General features: G+C 33.6%; 1 protein-coding gene across 2 annotated transcripts in view; it reads right to left on the bottom strand.

Annotated features, from left to right (window-relative positions):
* The window catches only part of LOC130444637 (juvenile hormone esterase-like), a 13,845-nt gene extending 1,848 nt beyond the window's left edge, over positions 1–11,997 (bottom strand). Inside the window, exons 1-10 of one of the 2 annotated variants that reach the window (XM_056779887.1) lie at positions 11,862–11,997; positions 4,803–4,937; positions 4,554–4,694; positions 4,295–4,448; positions 2,268–2,453; positions 1,999–2,201; positions 1,736–1,907; positions 1,449–1,618; positions 827–959; positions 235–376 (exon numbers count right to left, since the gene is read on the bottom strand). In XM_056779887.1, the coding sequence (XP_056635865.1) occupies positions 235–376; positions 827–959; positions 1,449–1,618; positions 1,736–1,907; positions 1,999–2,201; positions 2,268–2,453; positions 4,295–4,448; positions 4,554–4,694; positions 4,803–4,937; positions 11,862–11,912 (1,487 nt within the window). In that variant the 5' untranslated portion in view covers positions 11,913–11,997. The remainder of the gene's footprint in view (positions 1–234; positions 377–826; positions 960–1,448; positions 1,619–1,735; positions 1,908–1,998; positions 2,202–2,267; positions 2,454–4,294; positions 4,449–4,553; positions 4,695–4,802; positions 4,938–11,861) is intronic. The other variant, XM_056779888.1, reaches the window with a different exon arrangement.

Below are 11,997 nucleotides of genomic sequence, written 5' to 3'. Positions count from 1 at the left end.
AAAATGCATTCATTGTATTTTTCCATTGTACCTTGTTATTTCCAATAAATGACCGTTTAATCATCTTTTAAAATTAGATATAGAAAAAATCCCCTCTCTATTAAAAACTTTTAGAATATCGTGGGAAACGATAAAAGAATTGATTTGTCTATAAATAAATTTTATGTTAAGAAACTAGTATTTCCAAATGATGCTGTTGTTATGGGTTATTATTCTATATAAACAACTACTTACAGAGTTTTTGCAAAATTTGTTAATAACGTTCTATATCGAACACTAGACAATATGTCAGCAGGGGGCATTGTATCCAAATTAGAATTGTTTTTCGTTACAAACAAATATGCTAAATCATCGGCATGGTTTATTCTATCAGCTCCTAAAAATAACGTACATAAAGTAACGAAAATTATTCTACTCAATCGTAGAACAAAACAATTAGTCGAATTTGAGATACAAAATACATAAAAAGTGAGTGTGTATCTCAACCCCTTAAAACTTAAAACTATATAATAAGAGAAGCTATTCCAAGCTTTGGAAAATACTTATAAACAATACCACTTTATAAGTGATAAATATATATATAGAGTGTGGATGAAAAATGTAATTAATGTGAGTTCAGCAGCTCTGGAAAACAGACAAAATTCATTGGATATGATCCACAAAAACACCACTATCGCAAACATTTGCAGCTCTGAAATTGGATAACAGCGCGGAATAGCCAATATTCAGAAAACTGTTCAAGATAAACTGAGTCTTTCCAGTTCTGTTGGAAAAGCTCTTGAAATATGAATTGACTTTGAAGTAATAATTTATATACAATGCTTACCTTCCACATACGGTCTCCATCCAGCTAGTTCTCGACCATAATAAGAAAATTCGTAAAAATACACATCACTAAATTGTGATTGTAATTTAGCATGTTGAATAATACCTCGACCAAATGAATTATCGCTGAAGTACTTAAAGAAAAAGTAATAAAATCTTTTGTCAATACATCAATATTATTGAGAAGAAACTACTGAATACACTGTTTACACCAACACTCACGATTACAGTGTATGACTCGCGTTTCGATAACCAAGTTAACGTCTTCAGAGACTGAGTTTATGTGCAGACAGTGTAATCGTGTAGTGGTGATGTATTCAATAAGAATATCGCCAACGGTTCCAGACATTTCAGCTTAATAAGAAGAACGACATATTTTTCATGATATGTCTCAATATCTGTCTTTATAGTTATTATTATAAAATATTAACACAACTTAAAAATTTGTGTGAAAGATGAAACTGATGGGCTATGAAAAGAGAAGAAGCAATTAGTAATAAAGTATAAAATGAATCCTTTGGCTTAGTTCAATTAAAAGATGAAAGTCAATACAGCAAAAATTCTAGAGCAATGGTAAAAGTTTGTGTCAAAAAAGAGCCTTCACTAATAATTAATATCCTCACTTTGATAGTTTTTCCGGGATTATCCTGTATCAGTCCATCTACATATACTTTCCTTATCGCTTCACCTACTACTTCTCTCACGTTTTGGTCAGTTATGTGCATATCGTCATGTACAAATCTGGTTATGTTATTGTCATACATCTCACCCTTTTCTTTGCATACCGTTAAATCTAAAATATTGTTAATTTTAATTTTAGAACAATATTAATTCTCTCAAACCCTCAAAAAATTATTTAACATTGTTAACATAATCATTAATCGAACGTTAAGTTTTATCTGATACTCACTTGATCCAATATCCCAAAGTCTTTCCTCAGAACAAATACCAATAATTAGAGGTACTCTGGACATATGTCCGTTTTCAATAGCACCATATTGGTACTCTGTAATGAAAGCATCTTCATGTTCTGGCTCTATAACTGGAGAAAATAAGTAACCTCCTATCATTTGATCTTCTGTCTAAGAAACACAAGTTAGTGATCGTTTTTTTTTTATAATGAAACTATCACTATTGAAAAATGGATAAATTGCGTTTACGAAAATAACTTACAGCTTCTATCTGGAAACTAGCCATTTTGAGCTGATCAAATGTGACACTTAAAAACAATTCACGTATTGCCTCAGAATTGGTGTATTCATTAAAACTGGAATTTAGGTATCTTGCCATTTGGTAAGCGTATTTTCTAGCGTTTCTTTGATAACCCCATGGACAGAGAATAGAACCACTAAGTGCTATAGCACCTCTGAATAACCCTAAAAGATACCAATGATTCTTCATACTTCTCTGTATATTTTCATGTACTATAAAACAAATTGTACCTTTAGATTTTTGACTCATTAACTGATAAGTTACTGCAGCTGCTCCTGCACTTTGACCAAATATCGTTACTTTAGTAGGATCACCTCCAAAGTATTTAATATTCTCCTGAACCCATTTCAACGCATGTTGTTGATCCTTCAGTCCGTAGTTACCAGGAATTACTGCATCTTCGGTTGATAAAAATCCTTAAATAAATTTTCATTGAAAAATGCTCATAAATAATTCTCATGATAATAATTATAAGCCTCATTGCAAATCCAAACCCTTCTAATAAAATATTGAATTAAACTGGACCTAACCAGTTCGTCAGAGCTGCACAGATACTGTATAAATATAATTTCATTTTCTTCGTCATGTGTTTTTGGCTGCTCATTTGGTCATTCAAATCTTTCATAATTTCTTTTTCCTCACTAACGTTCAGATCCAACAAATGATGATGCGTAATGTGATGTTCCATGATAGATAATTGGAAGTGGAAAGTCGTTTATGAGATGTTAATCAATTCATTCCATATATAAGTATATTGAGTTCTAAATATTTGATATTGTTTCAGAGCCTAGCAAATTCACAACCCAATGATCACAGATTTAATTCATGATTACAATGTTTTCAACTTTAATATTGTAATTTATCAGCTCTCTTACCAAGACTTAGTTATAACATACGCACTATTGAAAAAAAATGGGGCAGTTCTTATTCACAAATATTTTTTCAAAGAACGTTTTTCCTATTCCTCTTGGACAGATATATACAGCTGTTCCACTCTTCATGAAAATATTGGAAATCTTCTAGTGATATATTTTTTCACTTTTCTGTCACAGTCTTTCAAATGTACTGAAAAGATCCAAAATGGCGTCCTTAAAAACATGTTTCAACTCCGGAAAAAAAATTCACATGGACGCAAACAAATGTAGGGATTGAAGAACAACAGAAATATATTTTGGAGCCAACAAATTACTGATGTGAGACAAGTCGATAACATCATGTATGAAGCTTGTATCAAAAGTCTGTTTTCTTATAAATCATTCTTTTTCTTAGCTTATCAAGAAAACTTCCATAAAATAATTGGTTTACGGTTTGAATTGATAGAAAAAAAATTACATTATATTATAACTTTGAAGAAACAAATCAGCTTGGTCTTTTTTGGCCATCAAATTCAACTACTCAGGTTGTTTCATCTTCTCAACATCAACATACACTATTTTGAAACAAATATTTCCCATAACCAGATCTTTTGTCAAATTTTAATATACGTCGAAAGTGTTTAATTGTCCACTTGTTAATAGAGCTCTCACACATAAAACAGTTTCGTCAATTCTAAAGTTGGATCTTTCTGAGCGACGTTGGTCTTGGTTTGCCCGTCAAAAATGTGTTGAGCTCTTGAGAAGAAAGTTTCACTCACAGCAAAAATACAGTTTGGCTAATTACACGTCCAAGTTTGGCTGTACGGAATTGAATGAAACTGGCTAGCACAAGTCAGTAGACACAATATTTCCAGATCACCTGCAGTTGTTTCGGTCTCTGACGTAGCTCGTAATCCAAAACACAGCATTTCTATATCTTATTTGGTTCTACAAAATACAAAGAAAAACTAGCAAAATCCTTACGGGAGGTATATCATGAGTTTACAGCTATTATCCAGAAAAAAGCGACAGTCTTTACAGCGGTGGAAGCTTTCTAAAGTGCCTAAATCAAATTAAACACGTCTGAGAAAGTGCAGACTGTTTTCTCTTATGAAAATATTGCATATAAGCTCCCAGTAATCACACGATCACTACGATGAACTGTTGGAAAGAGACGGTTGAAAGTAATATACTGAAGGCAATTCTTGAAACTGATTTCCAGGAACGCATCGGAAGTAGAAAAATTACTGGGACATTATCAATCAAATGAATTTTGGGAGAAACCTCGTACTACTAAGCTTATCTTCCAGAACTTTCTAGAATATGCAAATATTAAGAAACTTTGAATATAGAGATGTTCTAAAATTTGGAATAATCGTTCGAAATATTTGAAACTTTTGTACCTAATAGTCCAATTCTATAATTCAACGTCACCAAAATCACATCATGCTCCATAAAGTAGTGCGGTCCTTTAGTATTGAAAGTTCCATCTCCGACAACGAAGCCTCCTCCGTGGAAATATACTATTACTGGTAGAGAGAGTTCTTGCGAAGGATACTAAAAACATGAAGTAAATACCAATCATTATAAAACTTTTGAGAGTATAGCCACGATTTATAGAGAAATTCAAACTATTTTGAAAATTCCAATCGATATACTCACTCTAGGTGTATAAATATTGAGATATAGACAATCTTCAGATTCTACAAGAGTTGGCTCTTGTATATATCCTTGTATAACACAAACCTTGGTATTTACTGTTGCATTCAAAATACCTTCCCATCTTTCAGCTGGTTGTGGTGACTATCAAACAAAAAATCACGTTTACAATTAAGATATATTATATCTTTAGAAGGCTACTTAAGTATGAACGTGCAGAATCCACCAAATCAAAATGAAGAAACTACTTACCTGGAACCTCAAATTCCCGATAGGTGGTTTTGCGTAAGGAATTTGTTGGAAGGCATAAAACGTTATTCCTCTTTGAGAATATTCCTGTCGGCCTAGGATTGTACCGTTTGGGATATTTACTAGTATATCTGCATTCTAAGAATCATATTAACTTTATTAGTTTATGTTTATCATGATTGAAAAGTCGAAATTAGTCAAGATGTAACCAAGGGAGATTTAGAGGACGCCTTCATAGTATGATATTTCTGAATCTGGCAAAGATGGAGTTTGGCAGCTATAGAAAAGATGTGAGTTCGAAATGTCAATTAGCTTCAAGACTCTGACACATTAAAAAAATGAAAACCAGATCATTCTTACACTTTGTCGAATTTTTTAAAATTGAATGAAAATAATTGTCGGAATTAACATTCCATTGTCACATCGAGCTAGAATAATTATGGTTCAACCGTAACTTAGGTAGAACCTAAATTAGTTTTGACCATTTCCAACATAGAATAAAGTGTTTTCAATTGTCTATGCCTAGTTCTGCTATCATCTTGTGTTTTGTTCCCCAGTATTTGACATCGTTACATTCTTCACAATAGTTGCCGTTGTTACTTTTTATTCTTGTGCCAACAGTACAAAATCTAGTGATCACTTCAATAGTATTAAGTGTTTTGAAGTTATCATGTATATATCCTCATATTTGTCTCTTATTTCTGTGTCAGTAGTATCCATTCCATAGGTAGTAGCACGGCAACCGTCTCTCTCTTCGGCATCCTTTCTCATCGTTACACTTTCTGCCTGACTATCTGCTTGAGAAATCTTCTTCGCTTTATAGAGTTCATGTACCTAGGAGAGCTTTTAGTATCACGAATCCGGGAGATTACCTAATATAGCTCTTCCAATATCAATTGCAGGTCATAAAAACCCTTGCCAACAATTTTGTTTGATCTACCATAGACGTAGATATCTCATTCTATAAATTTATCATTTTTATAAATATTTTAAAAAATATGTATATCTTCTGTGATAAAGTATTTGTTATAAGGCATTCGAATCATCCTTAATTGGACGGCATTATACGCCGTTATTTAGATAGACGCACTTAATTTTAGTCCTACTTGGAACTTAACTACTTAACTTGCTACAACTGGATATTATTAGGCATGAATAGACGAGTAAAATGTACCAGCCTGTAAGGGAGTTTGGTTTAAACAGGGTACCAGTCGTGAACTGAGCTCTTTTTGTACCTCATTTGTTTTCTTTTCTCGAAAACAAAATTTCAAAGCAAAAGCCATAAAGGAAAATAAATTCTTTGCAAATAAAACAAAACTAAAAAACATTTCAATTCCAAAGTATCTTTATAAAATAATAATGGTAGTCAGAATCGTCATAAATGGAGTCATCATATCTTGGAATGGTGAAGGGTTGTAAAGTATACTCGTCTTCTTCTTTGATAACATGTTTAGCGCAGTGTTTCCAAAGCTCTTGGCGGATTGCTGCTAAAACTTTCTTTACCAGTTCTACAACTTCTTTACTCAGTTCTGGAGACTGATTACATTTTGGGAGTTCTGTTTTTACATTTGCCCACATTAACTCTATAGGGTTGAATATGTAATAATAAGGAGGTAGTATGGGAAGAGTATAATATAAGAAATTTCCTCCAACTTTAGACCTTTAATAACAGTAAGCAATTCTTTGTTTGTTGGGCCTTTTTTACGATCGCTGAGAGGAATAGGAATAGGAATATTTTTTTTTTAAATTTGAGCGGTGCAACTACTACTATTTGCTATCCTAAGGAGTTGCCACGAGTGGTAGGATGCGTTGTCCATAACGATTTCTGACTGTGGTGGAATGTTAGGTGAAGGCTGTTATCTTCATGAAAATCAGCAGCACAGTTTTTAATGTATTATATAGGTTATAGATTAGATATTTGTTTAATAGCTATCCCGCCACCTTTGTACGAGTCAATTAATTGGCTCAACAGGCATGGGGGGTTGAGGCCAGTGTTTTGGACTCGAGAAAAGACGACTCTAATACGCGGCTTTTCGTCGAGACATTTCAATAAAGACACATGGTGTTACATTTACAGTTTCGTTTTATTTTAATAAACTAGCGCCGATCATGGTATAATACATGGTGTCAGGTGTAAAAACTTGATAAAAAAGCTTGAGTAAATTTCGTACAGTCGTACTTAGACATTAGTAAGCTGGACTTTGCTGCGATATAAGTAGAAGCCAACAGCAATGGAATCATACTTCAAACCTCCAGATCCTTTATCCATTGAAGGAAGCCTAGCTGATAACTGGCAAAAATTTGAACAAAAATTCCGAAATTTTCTGACTGCTACAAGTTTAAGCAATGAAAATGATGAAAAAAAGGTTGCAATTCTATTGAACTTAGTTGGTGATGATGGTCTTGATTTATTTAACTCTTTTGACCCGTTACCGGAGGCCCAGAAAACTCTTGATAATGTCTTGAAAAAATTTAGAGATCACTGTGAACCAAAGAGAAATGTTATATATGAAAGGTTCTTATTTAACAGTATAACACAAGAAGAGGGACAAAGTTTTGATAGTTTCCTGACAGAACTAAGAACAGCGGGAAAAACAACTGGTTATGGTAATTTATTAGAAGAATTTTTAAGAGATAGGATTGTAATGGGCATCTACGACCAAAGCACTAGAGAAGAATTGTTAAGAAAATCTGATCTAAAGTTGACACAAGCAATAGACATCTGTAGAACAAGAGAAGTTAGTCAAAAACAGCTGAAGGCTTTGCAGAATGAAGCTAGTGTAAGCTCTGTAAAATCTAAGCATTTTTTGAAAGAAATAAAAGAAGGGAAATGTGAATTCTGTGGCTATGTACATCGAGAGAAAAATTCATGTCCTGCTTGGAATAAAACATGCGCAAAATGTCAGGGACGCAATCATTTTGCGAATGTGTGTAAAAAAGAGTATAATATTAATCAGTCTGAGAAGAAATGAGAGAAAAAGAAGAGCTATAGAAGATTGGGCAGAAGAAAAGTGAATAAAGTAGAAACTGAAGCTTTTAGTGATAGTGAATCAGAAAATATTGAATGTGAGAGCAGTTCAAATGAGTTATATGTTCAGTCTATAAAAAAAGTTGGTTCTGTTAGTAGTATAAAGAAACCATTGTCATGGTTGAAGAAAATTATTGTAGAAGGTCATAAGGTAACATTTAAGCTAGATACAGGGTGCGAAGTAAGCATTTTGATTTTAAATATTGTTAAAAAACTAGGGCTTCTTGATAAAATGCAAAAATCTAAAGTCAAACTAGCTCCGTATGGCAGTCGTGATTATGTATTCGCTCCATTAGGAGAAATCACTTTAAAATGTCAAGTTAATGATAATGTTAGAAACCTATTCTTTGCAGTTTGTGATAATAACGAATTGCCACTACTGAGTTGTGCTGATTGCGTTGATTTAAACTTAGTAAAAAGAGTAGACTCAATTGTTGAAAATTCTGGTCAATTTATATCACTCGATCATGTTGTTAAAAGATATCCAGTAGTTTTTGAAGGTCTTGGTTCTTTTCCTAGAGAACATCACATTACTTTAAAAGAAGATACAGTTTCAGTAGTTCAACCACTCAGACGGATTCCAATTGCATTGCATGATCGTTTAAAACTTAAGCTTGATGATCTTGAAAAACAAGGTATTATAAGGAAGATTGATAAGCCGACTGAATGGTTGAATCCTCTGGTGATAGTTGAAAAGAAAAATAAGGATTTACGCTTGTGTCTTGACCCAAAATATTTGAATTTAGCAATAAAACGAGAAAGATTTTTGATTCCTTCAGCCGAGGAAATAGCTGTTAAACTTAATAATAAAGAATATTTCACAGTTTTAGATATGAAAGACGGGTACTTTCAAATTCGAATTGATGAACAAAGTCAAGAATATTGTGTCTTTGGAACACCCTTTGGAAGGTATGCATTTTGTCGTCTACCTTTTGGAATTTGCTCAGCCCCTGAAGTCTTTCAAAAACAAAACTATGAAATATTTGGTGACATTGAAGGTGTAGGTCTTTACTTTGATGATTTGATTATAACTGGCAGTAATGAAAAGGAACATGATAATAATCTACGGTTAGTTTTGGAAAGGGCACAAAAATATAATATAAAATTTAATAGAGACAAAATTCAATTTAAATCTAGAAGTGTTAAGTTTATGGGTCAAATTTACTCAAAGGAAGGTGTCAAACTGAACAGAAATTATGTGAAACCAATTCTAGAGATGCCAAAACCCAAAGATAAAACTGAACTATTAAGAATATTAGGCATGGCTAAGTATTTAGGAAAGTTCTTGCCCAACATGTCGAAAATAACAGCTCCACTTAGAAATTTGACCAGGAATAATATTGATTGGCAATGGACTAAATTGCATGATGAATCTTTAACTAGACTTAAAGATACATTAACCAATGCCCCAATTTTGTCATTTTTTGATCCAACAAAACCTATAGAAATAGACACTGACGCGTCCAAGGACGGTCTAGGTGCTTGTCTATCTCAAGAAGGTCACCCAATAGCTTTTGCATCCAGGAGCTTAACCCCCTGCGAGCAAAAGTACGCGCAGATAGAGAAAGAGATGCTGGCGATTGTGTTTGCTACTCAAAAGTTTCATTATTTTATTTATGGATTTGATGTGAAAATCAACACTGATCATAAACCCTTGGAATCGATCATGAAAAAAGATCTAGCATCTATTTCTTCCCGCCTACAAAGGATGAGACTCCGCTTACTAAATTATAAAATAATTGTGAATTACAAACCTGGAAAATTTTTGTATGTGGCAGACACACTGTCAAGAGCGTTTTTACCAGAAACTGGGCTAAAGTCTGATCAAGAATTTAATTTTGCAGTACACTCTTTATCAAAAAATTTAACCATGTCTGAAGAGCGGAAGGAACAATTCAGGCAGGAAATCGAGAAAGATGAGATTCTGAAACAAGTTATCAACTTCCATATAAAAGGCTGGCCCAATAATAAACATCACATGTCTCCTTCTTTGAGGCATTATTTTAAAATCAAAGACAACCTCAGCTATGTTGATAAATTGCTGTTTTTTGGTGAGAAAATTGTTGTCCCAACTGCCATAAAGGGTGATATGCTCAAATTATTGCACGAGGGTCACTTTGGGATTGAAAAATGCAAAAATCGTGCAAGACGTATATTTTATTGGCCAGGGCAATCTGTTGATGTTGAAGCCTACATAAAAAAATGCAGTATCTGCGAAACTTTTGCGAAGAAACAGCCAAAAGAATCGCTATTACCATATGAGTTACCGAATCGGCCATGGGAGAGATTGGGATTAGATATTTTTTCGCATGCCAACAAAATTTTTCTCATTGTGTTTGATTCATACTCCAATTGGTTGGAAACCACTCAAATTAAAGACAAGTCGATGAAATCAGTTATTTTAGCTTTGAAGTCTATTTTTTCTGTTCATGGGTCACCAGATAAAATAACTGCTGATAACGTGCCTTTTGATAGTAGAGAGTTTAAGACGTTTGCAAAAAACTGGAATTTTGAAATCATTTTGCGCAGCCCGTATTATGCACAATCTAATGGATTGGCAGAAAAAGGGGTAGATATAGGTAAAAATATGCTAAAAAAATGTTTGAAAGAAAACTCTGATATACATACTGCTTTATTGCAATACAGAAATTCACCACTTAAGTATATTGGCTATTCACCTGCAGAGTTATTGATGAGCAGGATTTGCAAGACAAAAGTACCTATCAATTCCAGTCTTTTGCACCCGAAACTCTGTGAAGACGTTTCTGAGAAACTATTGCGAAGACAGAATATTTATAGGTCTTACTATGACAAGAAAAGTAAAGATCTAAAACCTTTGGAACCTAAAACCAATGTGACGATTTTTGACCATGTAAAGAATAAGTGGGAGCCTGCACAAATTGTATCCAAGCATAGCTCTCCTAGATCTTACCTTGTGAAAGATTCCTTTGGTAATGTGATTAGGCGTAATCGCATTGACCTTAAGGAATCCCTAAATGAGTATGTGTCTAAAAGCAACGAGCCTGACATAAATGAGAGTAGTGGTGAACCTTTAGTTCAGCCTGCTGTGTCACTCAAGAATAAAAAACCTTTGCTGGAGGCTCCCCCAGAATGTTTATTATCCAGTCCAAAAGTTTTAGATCAGGATATCAAAACCAGATGTGGTCGTGTGATAAAAAAACCGGACAAACTAAACTTATAGGAGGAGATGTATTATATAGGTTATAGATTAGATATTTGTTTAATAGCTATCCCGCCACCTTTGTACGAGTCAATTAATTGGCTCAACAGGCATGGGGGGTTGAGGCCAGTGTTTTGGACTCGAGAAAAGACGACTCTAATACGCGGCTTTTCGTCGAGACATTTCAATAAAGACACATGGTGTTACATTTACAGTTTCGTTTTATTTTAATAAACTAGCGCCGATCATGGTATAATACATTTAATATATTGAGCACATATTAATAAAGCATTAGGCACGAAACCGTCTTTGCTTCCAGCGTGTACTATTATAATGCGTTACCCTTTAGAACATGGCCCATTCAAACAGCAATTTTTACTATTGTCAACCCAACCAAAATTTACTACATCGTGACTGTCAAACCATGTATCATCTGGATAAATTATGTGTCTATTAGAACTTCGGTAATTTCTTAATCTCAAGCCACGACATTGCTTATCGCAGACTTTCTAGCAGGAATATTTCGAGGAAATTGTGAACGTACTGCTTCGGCCATGTTTTCATTGGTAAACAGTGGAGATTATGAGTCCACGTAGACTGACGGTTTGTTACATATTCACGAAATTTATACGGGTAGTAAATATTATTTTTCATTCCTTAATTTGGTATTAGTGCCGGGCGTATTTATCAAATATTGATTATTCCTCGCATAACTGTCTTCTACAATTGATATAGAAAGAAATCTAACAGCTCATTACTATTTTTGATTCCATTGCATAGGCAAAGAAGATAAAGTCAATTACGCATATTGTAATGAATATAATTATCGATATTCATATAATTTTCTACTTACCACATTTAAAAATATCAAGGAGATATACACCAAATTGGAAGTCACGTACATTTTTCCGTTTGATTCTTAGTCCAATTTTTGATATACTGAAGAAAATAAATGATCCAAAATTTGACATGGAATCATATCTTCAGAT

Source organism: Diorhabda sublineata, chromosome 5, assembly GCF_026230105.1.
Source record: "Diorhabda sublineata isolate icDioSubl1.1 chromosome 5, icDioSubl1.1, whole genome shotgun sequence".
Lineage (NCBI taxonomy): Eukaryota > Metazoa > Arthropoda > Insecta > Coleoptera > Chrysomelidae > Diorhabda > Diorhabda sublineata.
Note: the sequence above shows the minus strand (reverse complement) of the source record. Positions and strands in the feature narration are given on the sequence as shown.